At 36.3% G+C, this 22,120-nt stretch overlaps 2 protein-coding genes across 3 annotated transcripts in view; one reads left to right on the top strand and one right to left on the bottom strand.

Annotated features, from left to right (window-relative positions):
• The window catches only part of LOC136825687 (katanin p60 ATPase-containing subunit A-like 2), a 62,985-nt gene extending 55,939 nt beyond the window's left edge, over positions 1-7,046 (bottom strand). Inside the window, exon 1 of one of the 2 annotated variants that reach the window (XM_067082399.1) lies at positions 6,925-7,046. The gene's annotated coding sequence lies outside the window, so the exon portion shown is untranslated. The remainder of the gene's footprint in view (positions 1-6,924) is intronic. The other variant, XM_067082398.1, reaches the window with a different exon arrangement.
• A 775-nt stretch (positions 7,047-7,821) lies between these two features.
• The window catches only part of LOC136825686 (uncharacterized), an 82,532-nt gene continuing 68,233 nt past the window's right edge, over positions 7,822-22,120 (top strand). Inside the window, exon 1 of the mRNA XM_067082396.1 lies at positions 7,822-8,607. Within this exon, the coding sequence (XP_066938497.1) occupies positions 8,356-8,607 (252 nt within the window). The 5' untranslated portion in view covers positions 7,822-8,355. The remainder of the gene's footprint in view (positions 8,608-22,120) is intronic.

Below are 22,120 nucleotides of genomic sequence, written 5' to 3'. Positions count from 1 at the left end.
ATTCATTTCTAGGACAGTTATCGAGAGAGAGAGAGAGAGAGAGAGAGAGAGAGAGAGAGAGAGAGAGAGAGAGAAAACGTGTTATATTAGGTTATGCAATGAATGGGTGGAATTAGAGAATCGTTAAAACAAAATTCAAAATTGGGAACATAAGTAACCAAGATTAAGTAGAGGTCTAAAAATACTTAGAGAGAGAGAGAGAGAGAGAGAGAGAGAGAGAGAGAGAGAGAGAGAGAGAGAGAGAGAGAGAGAGAGAGAGGTAACAAAATACAAGGCCAACCCCAGCTTTTTCATAATCGATATCACTCCCAGGATGAGCAAACATTTGCCGAACCTTTCGCAGGAACTTGTAAGAGCTCCCGAGATGGTCTTCTCTCTAAGGATAAAAAAAGAGAGAGAGAGACAATAAAAAGAATAAATCCTCACTCCACAGTATAGAAGGCATATGGTCGTAAAGTACCCCCTTTCTAACAGGTGAGACTTGCGAAGGAGGTCAGGTGCCACGCAGGTGTTTTGCACTTACGTATGTGGTTGTAGAGAATTTGAGAAGGCAAGTGGTTACGAACGTGAATGTGTGGAATTTTATTTACTTTTACCTTCAAACATCTGAATTTTGTTATATTGGAATATAGAAAATTAATGTTTAACTGGGGAATTTGTCTTGCTTGAATTTCGTGGTCACTCTATCGTGGTTATGGATTTTAAGACCGGAAATAACGATGAAAATAATATATGATCAATTTTTGTAAGAATCACAAAAGAGTATAAATAAATTCTGGAGGGCAAAACGCTCAGGCATTAGAAGAACCACGCAGGAATTTCGTATCATGAACGCTAGGGGAACTTTCATGAGCTGCATTAAATCGTTCTGGCTATAATTAGATCATAACACCCTGCCTCACCAACTAACCAACGCACTTTCAATTTGCTCGTTTATAAACATGTAAATTTACTTGCAGTTAACTGTAGAAAATAGAAGGATTCGAAAATAGCTCGGCCGTTCGTGGAATATCCCCCCCGCACAATAAAATGGGACATCAACGGAATTGGTGAGAGTGGAAACATGGCGTCCGAGGGGATTAAACTTAAAGGAGAAGTTCACGTCGGTCAGCTTTATTGAAGAGGAACCAAATGGGATGAATTTCCGTTGTCACTGGACTGGAATTGGAAATCGAGTTCAGTCCTTAAACTTTCAGAGTGAATATCCTTATCACTATTTGCACATTCCTTCTCTCACACTGACGTATATTTTTTAATTCTACCAACGTTTTCGAGTATATTAAAAAAAAAACATAAAATTGAGACGTCGCCCTAACTTTGGAAAGAGAATTTTAATCACCAGCGATAAACTACTGTTTTGTCATTGACACACATTGCACAGATTACATTCATTCAACAGAATTTCGAGTAATCAGGCACTATAAAAAGAAGCACAACCTTAAGCACTACTTATCGTGGATCATAAACCAGACGTACAAGGAGGAAGTAGATGAAAATGAGATTTAGTGGATCAAATTACCAACTGCATCCGAAATGTTAACCTAGATATGCGTGCGTGTCAGATCTCATTTACTTCAGCAACGTGTGATTAACGGCAGGTGCTAAAAGCAAGTCAGCCCTTGGGGTAAATACCTGAGAGAAGACAATTAGCGATAATTCACTTCAGTTCTCTCTCTCTCTCTCTCTCTCTCTCTCTCTCTCTCTCTCTCTCTCTCTCTCTCTCTCTCTCTTGGCCTCACAATAGAAAACCCGTGTTTGGGCCCCGAACCGGGCGAGGAAAATGATAGTATGGATGCGTTTCTTTAAAAATACTTGAGGGCTTCACTGACTTAAGCAGTTAATCATTTACTTAGTTATTCCAGTTTGCAAGAGAGAGAGAGAGAGAGTATTAAAGTAAATCAATAAATTTGCGTTTCATGAAAAGGGGGAGAAATTTCCAAGGTCCACCTCAAAGTCAAGTGTTGAACCAAATACTTATGAGGTCCTGTCGAGGGGGTCTTATGTCATCGACATTCTTGAAGAAGAAGAAGAAGTGTCCTTTCCTGATGCAGCCTTTGTGTTATGCCGAGTAAATCATTCTCTTGCACTTGCCAACCGAAGGGTACATTGTTTATTCAAGAACATTACTTTATTTTACGCTGTTGAACAGAAAATAACACGGATGGGATTTGCGCGGAAATTGGTAATCCTCTAAGGGTGACACAGTTCAGTGACTATTTCTTTCCTTCGACTGGCAAACGTTGGATCTTTTTTATTTCTTCTGTTTTCTTGATATATAACCATTTTTTTTACATTAAATTGCAGTAGGTCTATCGCCTCCTTTTCATTTAAGCCACTTTTTTCATCCTTCTTTTTTTATTGATGCCCGGACTAGAAGATGGCACTAGGTAACTTGTCATACTGGCCTTTGCTCCTTAAAAAAATGTACTCGAACATACATATACACATACATACATATATACATACATACATACATACACACACATACGCAGTATTGCAAGTCTAAATGGAGGTTTATAAACACGTTATGTGTGAACGTTTTAAGCACTGGAACGCTTAACAACGTTCCGTAGGTGATATTCTTATATTCAGTGTCCCTAAAATATTTACATAAATAGATAATAAAGACACGTATAGAAGTAGGAAGGGCAGCAGCTAATGTTTACCATTTACGTGGCAAGTTAATGATTAAAGAACTAGGCTAACCTGTGACGGAGTCGATCCTCCAGAGAAAATCAATAATAAGTGAAATTTTGAGAGGTGTGACCGTAGAGTTTTTTTTTGTAGTCTCGTCAGGGGATTTGCCTATATCTGTTAAAAGATTTTGATTCTGGGTCAAAGACTCAAAGGTACAGTATGATATTAGCTAGGTGAATACGCGTTGTGTCGTATAAAAAAAAATAATTCATAAACATTTTATAATGAAAACTTATCAATATCATAACCAGTATATATATGTATATAATGATGTGTGTGTTTATAAATCATTTTCAAGTGCCACTGCAGTTACTCGCACAATGCCATCACAAAAACCACAAAAGCTAGGTCTGAAAACGTTGTCAAACGGTGGCTTTTGTCATAGAGTAATTACCGAAATTAGCAACGCCAACGACAAGACTCCCTTTCCGCCATAACTCGTGGACCCTGTCCTGGGGTCAGCCGTCGGGGGCTAATTACGATGGTTAATCAGTTGCCGTTTTTGGGATGTCATCTCGTAAACTGCCATGCAATTACCGTGCGTGGCTCCGGTAATTACCGTAATTTATTAGAAGGCAAATTCACGTCGTAACATCATGTGACGACAGAATCTGGCCTCCGAGAGGGTGACTTATGCTCTCACTGTGTGCAAAGAGCCGAGGTCTGGTTAAGACCTGACATTCGAGGTCAAGATTCAGGTACCTGTGGCTGACGCATCTAATTCAAGAGTGAGTTTCGAGTACGTTAACAATTATTAAGGGGACGTTTGCTTAAACTAAATCGGAGAATCTAATATCTAAAGTATGGAATGAAACGTTGAGGCTCATCGGGTAAGAGGTGCTTGCCAGTTCGAATGAAAAGTGAAAACTCGACAGTTTGAGAAGCAAGTAAGGATTAAAGGAGCCAGTCGATTGGATGGATACGAACAAGGGGAGTTTCTGAAACTGACTTCATTCACCTGTGAGTAAATAGCAGTTGTAAAGTTATGAATGTAATAAAGAGATTATCGGGTCAGTTTGCTGTGCAGAGGATGACGAGTAGGCGTAGTTCTTTAACTTCTCGAAACCTGTTGCGAATATATTATTTTCTTCATTTCATTCCCAAATTAGGATTCTGATTTTTTCAATGAAATACGGATTACATATATATATATATATATATATATATATATATATATATATATATATATATATATATATATATGTAATATATTTATTATATACACACACACACACACACATATATATATATATATATATTGTAAGTTTATCATTAGCTAATAGTGTTGACCATCAGTGAACACATAGACTTGTTATTTGTTTACTGAATAACGACTCACTTTCATAAATCTATCTTACTCGTATTGTAGTAAAAAAAAAAAGTAACAAAGATCTCTGAACATCAATTGATATTCAAATCAGATATGACATGTTCACAGGAAAACCATATGCCCTCAGGAATCTATTGACACTTTCAAAATATATATATATATATATATATATATATATATATATATATATATATATATATATATATATATATATATATATATATATATATATCCGATCCATCTTTCATTAAAAACCTTAGAATCCTAATTTTTGGAATATAAAAAAGAAAATAATAAATTCGCAACATGATTCCACAAGTTAAAGAGTTCTTTGCGTGTGACCATTACATTATCTGCATAACGAACTGGGTTTATAATCTTTGTTGTACATTCAAACCTCGACAACGATGATTTCATAATATCTTTTGAAAAGAATACGTTACGTGCACATACCAGATATCCAAAGGAAACTTTTAACCCTCTTCATTTCGTGATCTGGTGTGCTCCCATAGACCTATAGATCGATTAGGTGTTCCTGGAATAAAGACCCGAGTTCGTGAGGTAGTCGGAATTCGTGGCTCTTTGGAGCTGAAAGACAGCCGTTCTGATCTATAGGTTATTATGCTGGTGAAGATGATAAAAAATGCAGCCCTTAAATTTCATTTGCGTGAAAGTATAGCACATTTGTAGTCTAATATTCATTGGCTAATAATAATTTATGATGAGTTGCTTGTCTATTTAGCACATGTAAAGCGAGAATATTTAGAAGAATCAGAAATTTGGATATTCTAAGTTGCAAAAATGTTAGCCTAAGTGAAAATATGGCTCACTCTCCGCGGTGGCTTGGTCTTCTAGAGAGAATGGGGAAACACAAGTTAGAAACTGTGGTTTTGCTTCTACTTTCTCAATAGTTCTTTAGTTATTCTTTGTGAATAAACGATATTTAATTTAAAATTAGAGCAATTATTAAACACCGATAAAATTAATGACTTCCTGTAGATTTAAAAAATAAATAATATCTGGTCTGCTGATTTCAGCATAAAAAAAATATTATTCCTCTTTATTCACTTTCGATAAAAATGTACAAAATTTTGTTTATCGCTTTTTAAGTAGTTTTTACATCCTTCCCTAAGATCTGTCGATATCTAAATACATGAACATCATCGTGCGCTTACCTACAGCAGACGGCTACGAGAAAAATTGCATAATTTAAGGATATTTTCATCATAGTATTCAGTGAATTGCTAAATATTTAATAATTTTAATTACTTCTACATCACAGTCATGATTAGAGGAAATCAGGGTAGCTCTCTACATATACATAGAATATACAATTATGTATGTATATATGTATGATTCAATAAACACATATTTGAATAAAAATACAAACACATGCATATCACATATGCATATACACACACAGACATTTATACACAAAATTTATATATACCTATACATATACAGTATGTATATATATACCTATATATATATATGTGTGTGTCTGTATGTATGTATATGTATGTATGTATATATATATATATATATATATATATATATATATATATATATATATATATATATATATATATATATATATATATATATATATATCAAAAGACATGAAATACGACACTAGAAGCCTTCTATAACAATTAGTGTTTCTTTTAATCACTGAATACTTTCAGAAAGAGATACTAGCATAATGAGGTATATATTTAAATGTACCATGAAAGCCCGTAATTTCCTTGAAAAATTTTGCATAATTAGCAAGTTCAATAAATGAGGCTTTCACAGTATCTGCACTAACTATTGTAAAGGCGGCTTAAATTACAGTAGATATTATATCACTGGGATGCGAGTTGGTCAAAGCAATAATTTCTCGTTCTTCCTTATTCTTCGGCCTTAAATTACGCGGGACCCAATTACACATACCGCCAAATAACTTCCGAGTCAATCGATCGTGGCTTCATTACCTTTCTGTGCAAAAATTGATGTGAAAATCGCCATAGCAACAGAGGAAATTCGCTAAATGTGCAACACAAATATAACTATTCTTCATATCCGCTCTCCATGAAAATCAATGAACTTATATTTGTATCAGTTATCTATTAAAATCATCGAGATGATTTGAATATTCAGTCTGATAAAACTCGATGGTGGAAACACTTGGCAAAGCACAGACTCCTTCCCCTGGGTAACGTGTGAAGTCCTTGAACTGACATTGAATCCATAAACGTTTGCCCATTAGATGCGCGGAGGGACCAATTGCCGGAACGTCATCTCACGGACCGTGCCTGTTCCTGTGCTTTGGTGATTTAGCGCAGTAAAATCGCATAGCGCTTGTTTCTGGGGTAATCAGTTCACTGGAAAATCTTTAAACGTACCCGATTTTGGCTGGAACGGGTGATAGCTTTGCGGGCCGGCGTAAGCATTATGATCAGCTACCCCCACCCTCTTAACTCGCACCCCTTCCCCTCGCCACACCCCCTCCTCCCGTCCAATTCTCGTCCTCAAATCGTCCACCTTACTACTCAGTGGGTACCCCTTCCTCACGCAAGCTTTCTTTATCAACAGTGTTTTCTCATTTTCACTTCCGTCTGCAATACTTGTTTGCAATTGCAACATTATTTATACCTAACAGATCTTTTCTTTTTTGTTTAAATACTGTCCGCCATTCCTTATCAGGAAGCCGCGCCATGTCCACCCACCAGGGGGGAACCCGGCGTGCATAGGACTCCACATATCCTATTAGAAGGATGCGTGGGATGTCAGTCAGGACGCAAGGGTTCCTGCAGCTCCGGGCTCTCGCTTTCTACTGATGACAGTATCTGACTATCTTTGCCACTGACATCAGCTTTTAATAAGGAACACAAAAAGAAATTTATCGTTTGACTTACCTGTGTGAGTCTCCCTGCCAGACCTGTTCACGTCACCAAGTCCACCAGCTGACTGAAACGCTCCCTTGCTTGCTACCCATCTATTGGCATGGCTGCCAGAGGTCGCTGGACAGTCTGTTCTCTTTGCTTTAGCCACGACACGAATCTTCGGGCTAGGTCGAATTACCCTTTTTCTTTAGCCAACGGCTACAGTATATGTCTGTTTTGTGTATTCATCTGTCAGTATTGCAAAAGTTACTATGCTCATTAGTCAGACTCTTCATCTCTGCAGTTCCTTTGGAATGTAGTGGAAAAGTACATAAGCATTTAAACGCGTTTTAATCAATTCGATTATTATCAGTCATGAAGAATAATATGTAAACATTATTTACCACAGTTGCGTATTCGCCGTTGCTTTAATGGAAAGTCAAAGAGGAACGTTCGAAAAATATTATATTCTCTGTTAATTAGGTTATTGATTGCCCGGTCTTGCATACACACATACATACACACACATACACACACACACACGCACGCACGCACATGCACACACGTTATTTACATCGTTGCCATGGTGAGAATCGCTAACGCCTCCGTTTTCTGTCACGAACCTGACTTACAATGATCATCTCATTGTAAAATCGTTGACTGTTTGATTGTCAGAAGTTTTACAACGCATCCCAGTTCAGAATCGATTGAACTTTATTCGTTAAGTTTTTCTTGCAGTAACATCCATTAAATCTTGACTAAGAGAAACATTATCAAGTTTCTCATTTTTTGTAAAGAAAAAAATACCCGTTTTCTGTGCATGACAATGAGAGAAAACGGGTCATTCACACGACAGTTATGCGCTCCTCACTGGGTGACAGGGAACTTGGGTAAGGATGGCTCAGTCAAAAACGTGGTGTGATCAAGTAATCTAGTGTGCCTGCTGGGATGCCGGAAAATAACTTTATCCAATTCCAGAAAGAGGTTCGAGGACAGTGTTGAGTTTTCTCTGACAAGGACAATGCGCAGTGTAAACAATTTCTTAAGACAGTCTTTGTTTTTCGAACGATCGTAAAAGGTGTCTGATAAACTTGAAAATTCTTGCAGAGAATTTTGAGGTACTTGATGCAACTATTTCACCATTATGACGTGGATCCTAGGAAAGCATTTGAACAGGCTACCAGAGCAGATTTTCAAATCGCAGCGGAAAAGACTCTTTTGTCTTACTTAGTCTACAACGAGTTCTTCTGAATATTTAAAAAAAAAAAAAGTTTCAAAGTACCCAAAACAATCTCCTTACAATCACGGACGCTCTTGAAGCGTTGACAAGACTCAAACGCGATATCAAACTATTTGAAACTGTTTTAGACTTTTGAACTTACTAACCCAATAACACTTTAGTTAATTATAAGTGAAAAAAAACTTGCCTGATCTTATTGTGAACGGTTCCTCATTTGCGCCAACATGGGTTGCGGGGAAAGCAAAGACGTTCAGAGAATCAGCAGCTCAGACGCTCAGAAAAAGCTGCAGTCCTCCTTGAAGGGGCTCGACGTGGTTAGGATTTCTTCAGCGTCCTCTTCCTCCTCGGGGGTGGGCTCAGGGGAGTCGGGCTCGGCTCCTAACTCCCCGGAGGAAAAGCTATTTGGTCTGGAGTCAGAGGATTCCCTCGGCCACTTACCCACGACGTTGGAAAATATTCCCAACAGCGACTTAGGGGTGAGGAGGGCCCAGTTATGGCCACTTTTTCTCGTTTTTCATTCTCAATTTTTTTTCTTTCGTTTTTTGTTTGTTTCAAATCTTATACACTTTGTTCATACTTTCGTCTTGACTGTAAAGAGGTTGTTTAGAAGAGAACGAAGACAGGCGTTAACTGAGTTTAGGAGTTTGGCCTCCATGAATTCGCAGAAAAAGGTTGTATACTAATACACACACACATACACATGTATATGTGTATATATATATATATATATATATATATATATATATATATATATATATATATATATATATATATATATATATATATATATATATAGTAAAAGCATATGTACAGAAGAAAAGCAAGTGCTTGCAGCATATTGGCCTTACAATAAATAAAAACAAACGCACACACGCACACGTGCGCATATATATATATATATATATATATATATATATATATATATATATATATATATATATACATATACATTTGTGTGTATATATACATGTGAGTAGGTGTGGGTGTGCATGCTTGCTTTCATTTCTTATAAGGCCAACATGCTACAAGCACTTGCTCCTCTTTTGTACAATGCTTACTGCCCATTAACATTTTAATCGACATAGGAGCTTTTACAAAGAATGATCCCAAAAACGTGACGAAATATTCCTTAATTAATGAGGAGTTAGATAAGACAAAATTGTATCATCAAGGTTTCATCATTTAACTTCATAATACGACAGCTCACCTTTTTAATGACCAGAGAATTCTACCTAGCTGCAACTGGTTTCCGGTAGATCTATAAATTCTAGTGCTGGTAACTGCGCAGCCTTTTCCAAACGCATGGCTTGTTCGAGTAACTCAAACGCCAAATGATGATTTAAAAGAAACATAGAAATAGATATAGACAGTGACTGGACATTGTAGGACTATATTGATCGTGTTTGATACGTGAAAGTGTATTTAACAAAATGGCCTCCTTACGGGTAATCTAGGCTCAAAATAGGGTTGTCATCCAAACATACTCCTGATAATAGCATAGACTAATTAATCATAATACAATTGAAGGCTTTCATAAGCTTATTGTGAATTAATACCTATGTTTGAATAATGGGCATGCATGGGGAAGTATTCTAAAGGCATTTATGTGTTGAATCACGCTCACGCATATTTGTATAGTTTATATATGCAGATATACATAACAGTGAGAGACCATGCTCCCCATATCTTCACAAATATTCAGATAAATAAGTACGTATAGAAAGTGTTAATATGCAGTATTTAGTCTTTATAGAACTGTGGGCTTGTGATTATACAGGCACCTTATTAGCTCTCTTATTAAGTTCTTCCGAAAACAAGATATTAAGAATAATTTCCCCATAAACTTACGAGCAACTCTAACTTTCTCCAGCTCTTCGGGTGGTGTTTTGTAAACCTCTAATCTTTATATTTGACATCTACTGATATTTTTCTTCATTACATACCATGCACGCCATTTGAATGCTCCCATCTACCGTATGATCGGTAGGGACAGTCTATAGCTAATGATTTTGTCCGAGGTAGTCCGCCGTCTATAGGTCTATTATCGATACTCCTCTGCGGTCTATAGGTCTATTACCGAGCCCCATCTGCGGTCTTTAGGTCTATTACCGAGTCCCGTCTGCGGTCTTTAGGTCTATTACCGATCCTAGTCTGCGGCCTATAGGTCTATTACCGAGACTCGTCGCGGTCTATAGGTCTATTACCTAAACGTCGTCTGCGGTCTATAGGTCTATTATCGATACGTCGTCTGCTTCTTCTCATTCTTCGCTCATTATTTTCCATTCTCTAGTCGTACCAGTTACTGTTGTAGTGTGATGACACAGTTATTTTACTTCTTTCATGATTACTTTCCTTGCTTGACTAGTTGACTACTCATTTATCCACTCATTTATCCACTCATTCTACTAACAATCACAATATTCACCGCAAAACCTAACCATTTCACGTCTACGTAGGTCGTGAATGTGAATCATTAATTTACTCTTCCTTTTTATACCGGTAACTGACAACCATTTTCATTTTTAAATTTCAATAACCACAATCGAGATCTTATATACTGAAAAAAATAATCCACTACAAGTGCAAAACAGTTCGTGTTGGAAAGACAGGTTTACTAAGTCTTTACCAAAACACAAGTTTCACCTACCATAACTAAACTTTTTAATGAACATTATGGCATATTTTACACAGTTTCACACACCGTTGCTGTCAGGTGAAGCTGGTCTTCAACTAACATGGGCTCTTGTTACCCTTGTAGTCACAACCTCCGATAAACCTTGAGTTAGAATCGGTAATCCTCCGAGTATGACACTTTCCTTATGAGGTCAAGATTTGACACACTTCCCTAGCTGTTTTCCCTGATATCTGTGACCTTTCTTCCTTCCTTTTCCGATTTCCTTCAGGTCTGGTAATCAAGAAAGGAATTTTGATGGGTTAAGTAAAGCATGTCATATCACCAAAGGAGTAGAATACTTGGTTTATTATAAGGACTATTCTGATAAAGGAAAATGTAAGAAGAAGCATTTGGGTAATAATTCAGACTACGTAGAACTCTGTGTGAGAATTCGAATTACGTATTACTTGGGGCAAGAATCCTAGTTATCTAGGACTTTAGGTTAAAAGTCTAGATATCCAGAGCTCTAGGTCAGAATTCTAGCCGTGCAGGACTCTAGATGAGAGTTCTAGATGCCTAACAATTTAAGTGAGAATTCTCGTTATCTAGGACTCTAGGTAAGAAATCAGTCTGCTTACTACCATTTGTAAGAACTTTAGATACATAACACGTAAGGTGAGAGAGTTCTAGTAATCCAGAACTCTAGCTGATTATTCTAGTTCCTCAGAACTTAGGTAAAGATCCTTGCAATCTAGGTCTTTATGTGAGAATTATAGATATCATGACCTTAAGTGACATTTCTAAGTCTGGAAGACTGCTGGCGAGAATTCCAGCTAAATGGTATTCTACGTAAAAATTCTGTCTATCTAGAATTCTAGCTATGTAGGATTCCAGATTAGAATTCTAGTGTCTAACATTTGAGGTGTGAATTCCAGTTAAATGGGACTCTAGGTAAAAATTCTACCTATCTAGAATTCTAGATTAGAATTCTAGCTATGTAGGATTCCAGGTGACAGTTCTAGTGACTAACACTTTAGGTGTGAATTCTAGTTGTCTAAGGCTTTAGGTAAGAATTCTAGGTATGTGAAATTCTATGTGAGAATTCTAGATGCCGAACAACTTAGATGAGAATTCTAGTTATCTAGGACTCTAGGTTAAAATACTTTAGGTGAGAATTCTAGTTATCTAGTATTCTAGACGAGAATTCTAGCTATCTAAATCTTTAGGTAAAAATTCTTGTTGTTCAGGACTTTCCGTGATAATTCTACCCATTTACCACTACAGGTTGGAAATTTTGCTATGAGAACTTTAGGCGAGAATTCTAGTTATCTAGTACTCTAGATGAGAATTTTAGCTATCTAGATCTATAGGTAAGAATTCTTGTTGCCTAGGGATTTAGGTGATAATTCTACCCATCCACAACTATAAGTTGGAAACCTTTAAGTAGGAATTCTAGCTATCTAGGACCCAGGATGAGAATTCTAGATTTCTAACACTTTCGGTGAGAATTCTGGTCATATTCTACTCTAGGTATGAATTCTAGCTATCTAGGACTCTAGGAGTAAATTAATGATACATAACACTTCATGTGAGAGTTCTAGTTACCAAGAACTACCGATGAAATTCCAAGCTGCCCACAGCCTTAGATGAGAATTCGAGCTATCTAGGACTCTAGGTGAGAATTCTAGATATCCTTGACCTTAGGTGAGAGATCTTGGTGTCTAGGACTTCAGGTGACAGGTCTGGCTATCCGGGTCCTTAGGTGAGAAGTCTCTTTATCTAGGATTCTAGGAGAAAATTCTAGCCATCCAAAACCTTAAGTGAGATATCTCGTTATCTGGAACTCTAGGTGAAAAGTCTAGCTATCCAGAACCTTAAGTGAGAGGTTTAGTTATCTAGAGCTGTAGGTGAGGATTCGAGATATCTAAGACCTTAGGGAATAAGCCAGGTTAAGGAATTCTCGTATTGCGTAATTTCCAGCTCCTAAAAAAATAATTATTCCTTTTGTATTCATAACCCGGTTTGCATATTCCGTTCCTAGACCATTGCCTGAGATCACATTGCTGATCAGTATGCCTGGTCATATTCTTTCTAAAAATTCGTCAAAACCGATGACCATAATTGCTGTAACGTCAGTTTATAGTCATCAGTCATTTTTGAAGTACCAATTTGGTTTTCCTTAACATTATATTCAAGTCCGCCCAGAGAGAGAGAGAGAGAGAGAGAGAGAGAGAGAGAGAGAGAGAGAGAGAGAGAGAGAGAGAGAGAGATGAATTAATGATTAAAAACATAATAACCTCATTACAATTTTAACTAGTTGTTCACAGCCACTGTTGTATCATTATACTAATATTAGTCTTAATTTATAATAAATTATCATTCATTTTTATGTCGACGGTAAAACTGGTCTGGTTTGTCATAATCATTCATTTTGAGTGTGGGCGTAACTTTTCAAAGTATTCTTTATACATCTATATATATATATATATATATATATATATATATATATATATATATATATATATATATATATATATATAAACGCAAATGCCACAATGGAAAGTGAAACGACAGAGTGGTTGCTAGGCCTTTCGACACACGGTCCTTTACTAGCAGACCGATGAGAAATATAAAGGTAAGTTTACAAGAAAGCTTGTATAATTGACAGATGACATACAAATATCCCTGTGGATGGGGACTATAAAGAAACAGGTGGACCTGGAATCCAACACAGTTGAAGAATTAGTGGACCTACCAAAACAAAGGTAAATCTTTGAGAAGTTTTACAAAAGATTAGGCCTAACTGGCTAGGAAGCAGGGAGGAGTCAATTAAAGGATTATACAGGGGAAGAGACTGACCAGCAAAAATGACCTTGGGATGAATAAACTGATTACATACTTATTAATGTACAACACTTAATACATTCTCCTTTTGATAAACATCAACAATTTTTGCAGAATGAACATTTTCAAAAAGCTAGTGAACATACGAATACATAGAAAATGTATATAAGGTAACTAATTCTTCAACTGTTTTGGATTCCAGGTGATCTGTGCCTTTATAAAACCCATCCTCAGGGATATTCGTGTATCATCTGTCAATTATACAAGCTTTCTTGTCAACTTACTTTTATATTTCTCATCAGTCTGCCAGTAAAGGACCGTGTGTCGAAAGGCCTAGCAACCACTCCGTTGCTTCACTTTCCTTCATGGCATTTGCCTTTATATATACATTCGTCACGGTCCATATCTTCGTGATTCAGTGATACATATATATATATATATATATATATATATATATATATATATATATATATATATATATATATATATATATATATACTGTATAAGCACACGCAGTGTATCCGAGTTAATTCCCTGTTTAATTGTTACAAAATTCTAAACAATAAAATACAGAGCAATGTCCAGTCCTTGATCTCTTGTAAGTAGTGTAATGTACGAAGCAATTGCAAAATTGCTTAAAGAAATGTTGCCGTCAAAATTTTCGGATACAAGTGTATGTGTGTGTATGTGAGTGTGTGTGTGTTTTCGGTACAATAATCTTTATTTCTGAAGAGAAATTCTAACAGATAAATAACACTTTTCCAAGTAGAAATCACATAAACCCTTATTTCATTCACAGCGACTTTTCTCTGTCTTAATATCATCCACATTCATGTTAGCAAACTAAAGTAAAAACGATATAAATTATATACAAAGCCTACTGAGAACACTTAAGTGATGTAAACATATACAATAATTCGCGTATTAAAGTCCATGTTATTCTGAGTACTATCAAAAGATTACATTTATTTATTTTATGAATCAGAGCCAGAATGAGAACTACTTGATTTTTCGTAGTTTCATTCATGCTCTTCTCAAACTTATATCCTGTTCTTAATTCACCTTAGTATATCATAATCATTATTTTAATATTATTTTGCTGTCCGCGATCTTGGAATTACTTTCTTATTAATGTGTTTCTGTAACTGAATATATTCTGCAGACTTTGCCTGTGATTATTTTTATCATTTTTATTGCTGTTGAATTACATCACTTAATTTTTATAGGAAATTGTATACGTAAAGTGATTTGTCTGAAAAACTTTATTATCGCACCCTTCTTGCCACTAATTTATTTATTTATAAATAAATTAAGTACATTCTTGTATTCTTTTTATCCATTTTTTTTCTTTTTCTACCGTACAGAACTTTTCCGTTGGAAAACCTTATAACAAACGTGAAAAAATCGTCGGAATTAACATCAACAAAACACCCACATTTCATTCATTTCCCTTCGTAGAACAGAATACTCATTCGTCTCCTCTCTGAGGAAGAACTCAAACTAACGTACGTGTGCGTCCATTGCCTCATTATCACGTGAGGTACCTTTATATTGCAGCGTTATGCAAATAATGACTCGCTCCACCTGCTGAATTCAACCTCACGAACCAGCTTTGACCAGTTACGCTAGGATTTTCGTATCATCGACCATAACAACCGCATGCACGCTGTATAGGATGTCTGTCGGATCGACTCATCCTTCCGGCAATATAAACTGGATTTACATTTATGGGACTTTTCTTAGGTTATTATTTTGTTTTAAAAAAGGCATACAAAATTTCCCAAAGAATTAAACGGTCTTTCTGTTGTGGTCTTGAAAACTTAGCCTCTTTGACCTTAAAGGGTGGTTTCAGATGTTTACCTGACTGTTCTCAGTTTGTATTGGTGTGAGTTTGCTAGTCTCATACCCTTCTCCACCTGAGTTTTAACCACTACACCCTGTTAACGTGAGGTATTTGATTCACTTCTTACGTCAACAGAAACACGTTAAAATAAAACAGAAATACCTAAATCGTCCCGTCTTGTTCTAGAATCGAAGCTGGGATCTCTCACTCGGCACGGCGATCGTCCTGCAAGAACTATGACTTCGCGGCACGAAAGCTAACGAGTGAAAGTAATTATAAAATAAAAGTCTTGGCCTTACTTAACAGAGATGATTTACTTCCTGATTAGCCTTAATGTGTCATCCTTTTACAACGTTCCAGTTCACAGCGTCCAAATGCTGCCAGTGGACAGGTTCTGCAGCAGAGTTGATTAGTGACGACAAATGAAAACCCACGCTGGAAATCTATGGCCTTTCCTAACTAAGCTTATTCATTTCCTAAGTTCCTAACAACAGTTGGTGTTTCTTCTTAGTACACAGATAAAACTCCATTCAATACGAGCTTCATTCAGCCAATGCTCAAGTTTTAAAATGCAATTAAAAGATAACAACCGCACTAACAGCCGTTACAAATATATGGAACGTGTTATTACCGTCCTGTATAAACGCAATGTGTATCCAGATAACCACATAATAACTGTGGTTAAAAATAGCCATATAATTAAGGTGTTGTACTGTAAACAGTATACCGCGTGATATAACCATCTTCGTTATGGACAGTAATCAAATACGATCTGTTTTCACGCATGTCGTGTTGTAATCCCGATGTCAAGGTCTTCCAGATACGGCGCGTATACCACCCCAAGATTACTTCAGATTTTACTTTCCGTGTCCAAGTCACGCGTCGTCATTCTCGGCGTTCGGATTACATTGGCGCCTTTGCACGGAACCCTAATTCCTCGGGGAATCCTCGACCATTCACTTCAGTCCTTATTTTTGTTATTTGGAATTTTGTGGTTCAGTAAATATTTTGTTCCAATTTTATTAGTTTGAAAAAAAAAACTTATTTCTAGTCTTGATTTAGTTTAAGTTACTGTACGGCTTTCGTGTATTTAGTAATTAAAGATTCGTTTTATGTATATATGTATATATATACATATATATATTAATTACTAACAGGACCTCATTCAAAGTGGATGGTATCTGTTAGATACTTGAGAATGAGGACTGTTTGTCCTAGAAAGCTTGTATCTTTTTTTTTAAATAAATATCTCCACTAGATACCACCCAGTCTGAATGAGGTCCTGTTAGTAATTTCACTAATGCACAGAACAAATGTGTATGTGATAGAGTTAATATATATATATATATATATATATATATATATATATATATATATATATATATATATATATATATATAAAGAATTCAGAGAAGTAAAGAGTAAGCTATGGAAGAAAATAAACAAAAACGAACCAGATAAATTGCGACAAATAAGATACACATCAAAGCAAAATAAGAGAAATAAAACGACAAACCATATCTGAAGTGAGACTCATCTCAGCTTGCTCACCAAAATAATCATGAAGGTGCGAGTCAGTCGCTGAACATCAAACAAGGGAAACATTTTCAAAACAGAAGATAAGGGAATTCAAAAATGTCCTCAGGATACGTAGGTCGCCCCAAAATCTTGGAGGACCTTGTAAGCATATAGATTTTTTTTATTAGCTCTCTGTAAAAGAAAACTATTGTGCCGGCTTTGTCTGTCCGTCCGCGCTGTATTCTGTCCGCACTTTTTTCTGACCACACTTTATTCTGTCCGCATTTTTTCTGTCCGCCCTCAGATCTTAAAAACTACTGAGGCTAGATGGCTGCAAATTGGCATGTTGATCATCCGCCCTCCAATCGTCAAACATACCAAATTGCAGCCTTCTAGCCTCAGTAGTTTTTATTTTATTTAAGGTTAAAGTTAGCCATAATCGTTCTTCTGGCAACGATAGAGGATAGGCCACCACCGGGCCGTGCTTAAAGATTCCTGGGCCGCAGCTCATACAGCATTACACCGAGAACACCGAAAGATAGATCTATTTTCGTTGACCTTAATTATACGCTGTACAGAAAACTCGATTGCGCTGAAGAAACTTTGGCGCATTTTTTACTTTTTTTTTGTGCAGTTAAAGTAGAGACACACACGAATACGTTTCTCACAAGTATAGTAGCAATAAGAAGGACACCGAGAATTCGAAATGAATTGCATGTCGTTGAATAAACCTTGTTCGTGAAAAGGTTTGGTGGCGGGGGCGGGGAGGATCCAATGTCCTAGACCTACTAACGATCATACGACGGTCTAATTTTGGCTGAATGTCTTTTAAGAGATTCAGCAACCGCTGATCTATACTCAGGAGATGGGATCGATGCAGTGGGAATAGTATCGTCTGCATAAGCCATAAACTTGCTTTCAAGGTCAGGCAACATTTCTTACATATATAATACAAAAAGGAATGCCTATGGATAGTAATATATACATATATTTATGTACATGAATATATATATATATATATATATATATATATATCTATATATATATATATATATATATATATATATATATATATATATATATATATTTCTTAGGCTTTTGTGCGTCATAAATGGTGTGTTTATTATCTTCTGTAATTTCTTTTCAACTCCACATTCTTTGGAAGCTTGATTTTCAAATCAATGGCCCTGATGGCTTGTACCATCTTCTGAATAATAATAATAATAATAATAATAATAATAATAATAATAATAATAATAATAATAATAATAATAATAATAATAATAACAAAATTATTTCACTTTCAACCATCGCTAATGATACATAGTATACCAATTTTGTTTTTCCATTGTAGACATTAACCAAATCAAGTAGTTTCTTTTCTTATTTCCGGTATGAAAATAAGCTAATTGCTTTAATTTTAAGTTTTTTCACTCATTATCTCTATCATTTCTTCACATTCTACTCACGCATACACACGAATTATTGCATTTTTCATTCATGCATGCGATAACTGTCGCAATTTGCATTCTTAATGGTATAAATGCGAGCCCATGGTCATTTGAACGTATATCAGTATATGTATTTATGCCTCAGTACTATACGGTACTCTAGCTTTTAACTATATCCTTAGTTACCTAGAATTCTCCTCTAGAGTCCTCGATAACTAGGATTCTCAGCCAGGGTCGTGAATAACTAGAACTTTCACTGACGTCCTTGAGAGCTAGAATCCCCGATTAAAGTTCAGTATAGCTAGAATTCTCGCCTATAATCCTGATTCGCTATGAAGATCATGTTAGCCAGAATTCTCACTAAGAATTCTAGGTAATCTGAGGACTCTTCTAGATCTAGATAGCTAGAATTCTCGCCTATAATTCTGATTTTCTTTAAAGGTCACGTTAGCCAGAATTCTCACTAAGAATTCCGGGTAATCTGAGGGATCATCTAGGTCATACATAGCTAGAATTCTCACTTGGAATTCTAGGTAATCTGAGGAATCATCTAGTGTCATAGATAGCTAGAATTCTTACCCATAGTTCTAGACAGCTCGTGATAACTATATTTTGCTTGTACCAGTTTGTCAGTAAAGGCAAAGGGAATGATGCCGATAAAATCACAGACTTAGAATTGTCAAATTATTATTCTTTTGATATTAGAGATATCCGTAACACATTGCGGCGTCATCCATGGCCCCTCTCTCTCTCTCTCTCTCTCTCTCTCTCTCTCTCTCTCTCTCTCTCTCTCTCTCTCTCTCTCTCTCTATATATATATATATATATATATATATATATATATATATATATATATATATACATATATATATATAAATATATATATACATATATTTATGTATGTGCAGTATATATACATATATGTGTGTGTGTGTACAGTGACAAGCGTTTCTAAAATGTGAAGAAATCTGAAAATTAAGAGGCCATTGTGGTTAATAATTGTTGCATATGTATCTGGTAAAAGTAACCAGTATATCCTACACACACACACACACACACACACACACACACACACACACACACACACACACACATACATATATATATATATATATATATATATATATATATATATATATATATATATATATATGTGTGTGTGTGTGTGTGTGTGTGTGTGTGTGTGTATATTTGTGTGTGTTTCTTCAAAAATCTTTATATTCTACTCATGCTACGTTACAGAATTATTACAACGGTCAAGAAACTAAATTACGAACGGTAGCGTTTTATAGTCAATTAATGGGTCAAGGTTTCATGCCTGGGACTGCTTATATACACATACGAGTACTCTCGTGCTTGTAGGGTGCAAGTTTGCGTGAAGAACCAAGCAAACCTTTCACACCTTCGCAAGCGGGAACGCACTTGTACTCTCACGTACGTACACACACACACACACACACACACACACACTACTTGTGTGTGTGCACGTATGTCCGTTTGCTTACGAAACGACGGACAAACATTCACATGCAGAAATACAGTACGACCCTGACCTACCAACTACTAACATACACCAAATGTTCCAAGCCGTTTCACCTCTTCAAATACTAAATTTATATTTTTATCTTCCCTGGACGTAAATACGATAGTTTATATCGTAGGTCTGTATTTTATCAGCAAAAAAAAATATAATCTTTGGTACTACTTATAGATATTTATGAAAGTCTCAACAGACGTATGTTCTCATAATTGACAGCTAAGTTACCGGTTCAAGGTCCTTATTTATTTACCGTATTTCCAATTCCATCATTATCATTATCATCATCATTATCATTATCAGTGATACCATACGTTCAGTTTGCGATTTTTGGCTTCCTTATGGTCATATTGCGCACAGTGTGCCTTGCAGTCTGCGACGGATGGTATACTTTACCTCAAGCGGCCCATAAGTGTTTTAAAGTGTGAGAGGGTGTAGAGCCCTGACGTGGACCTCTTGGCTCTGCCGTACCAACAGAGTCCTCCTTGTGGACTACTGCAAACAGCACTAGATGATATTAATTCAGTTTCCGGCTAGTCTTAGCCACATTGCTCACCATCTTTTAATTTCAATCTGTTTGCTTTGGGCTCCTGTTATGTTAGCTGTCCAACTTCTTTAACTTTGTCCTGCTCGTTTAGACTTGCCGTCGTCCAGCACTGGGCTAACTTTTTACCATTAGACTCTAAAGTAAGGAGAATTAATGCACTTTGATCTGAGCTTCTAATGGACGGTACGTAGTGCCTCTAGGGTTTGGATTTTTCGTCTCGACCCTCTCTTATATTACCGTGTGTTTTGACGGCATGAACGTGATAATAATAAAAGCACTTTTTATCGCTTCAGACGCATCATACGCTATCTTTATTCACCTTCTAGTTTTACATTACGTATGGTTTCTTTCATTTATTTTTTCAAGTAGCGTATAAAAGCTTCTTTGAATAAAAAAAATCATGCTTCTATAACCATATTCGTTGTAACGCCAGAAAAACATAAGCCAATCAGTCTGACAGTGCTAAAGGAATTTGTGTGTTCATTCCAGTTGCTTTTACATTTCTCCTTTTGATTACCGATTATTTAACCCAAATTTTATCTTCGGCTAGATTTTAGAACTTCACAAAATAATCTTCAAGATTCTTATTAACCTCACAAAATTGTTTGTAAGGCTTCGTAGAAGAATGTCTGTTATAGTTATTGTCTATAGTAGAGCACTGAAATTCCCTGACCGAGAAATATTTTGGATACAGTATATCTTAGTTTAACCAGACCACTGAGCTGGTTAACAGCTCTCCTAGGGCTGGCCCGAAGGATTAGATTTATTTTACGTGGCTAAGAATCAACTGGTAACGAACTTCCGAACACATCACCCAGACTGTTCAGTAAGTCACCCAGGAACTAAGATGACGTAAAAAGTTAATGAAATTCAATAAGAGACTAAGAGAATTTTCGATAAAAAAAAATTATGGTGTACATTAACAAGAAATTACCACGCAGTGGGGTAGTGTCATCAGTACACGTCACGCGGTGCACTGTAGGGATTACTTCAGGTACTTTGCAGTGTCCCTTCGTCCCCAAGCTGGAACCCCATTTATTCCTTTTACTGTAACTCCGTTCGTATTCTATTTCTCCCCATCTTACTTTCCACCGTCTGCTAGCAGTTGTTTCGTAATGCAACTGCGAGATGTTCCTCCTGTTACACCTTCTAAATCTTTTACTCTAAATTTCACTCTCAGCGCTGGATGATCTCTTAGGTCCCAACGCTTGGCGTTTGTCCTAAATGTTATAGATTATTATTATTAACTGTGTTTAACAGATAAATCAAAACCGCCTGATAAACAGAACGTGGGACTCCCAGAATAAACCAGGAAGACAAATGTGGAAGGTGACATGCAAGAGTTCTGCAGTACGATTAACCCTAAAGTTTTGAATAAATTACGATATGTCATGTACGCTCGCAATATCGAGGAGTACATTGATTTGATTGACTTTTTTCGTGCAACTATCAAGAACAAGGACAGAGGTATTTGTCAACATAAAAACCCCAGTTGCATTCAGAAACAGGATGATTTCTTTGTTCCGCAAGCGTTTTCGAAAGTATTTTTATAATGGTAATATAAGGGTTATTGTGTTTCAGTGGTTAACAACCACGCCTCGCCTCCTAGAGACCCAAGATCGATCCCTGTGGGTG

Source organism: Macrobrachium rosenbergii, chromosome 39, assembly GCF_040412425.1.
Source record: "Macrobrachium rosenbergii isolate ZJJX-2024 chromosome 39, ASM4041242v1, whole genome shotgun sequence".
Classification (NCBI taxonomy): Eukaryota; Metazoa; Arthropoda; class Malacostraca; order Decapoda; family Palaemonidae; genus Macrobrachium; species Macrobrachium rosenbergii.
This window is presented reverse-complemented; position numbering and strand designations above follow the sequence as displayed.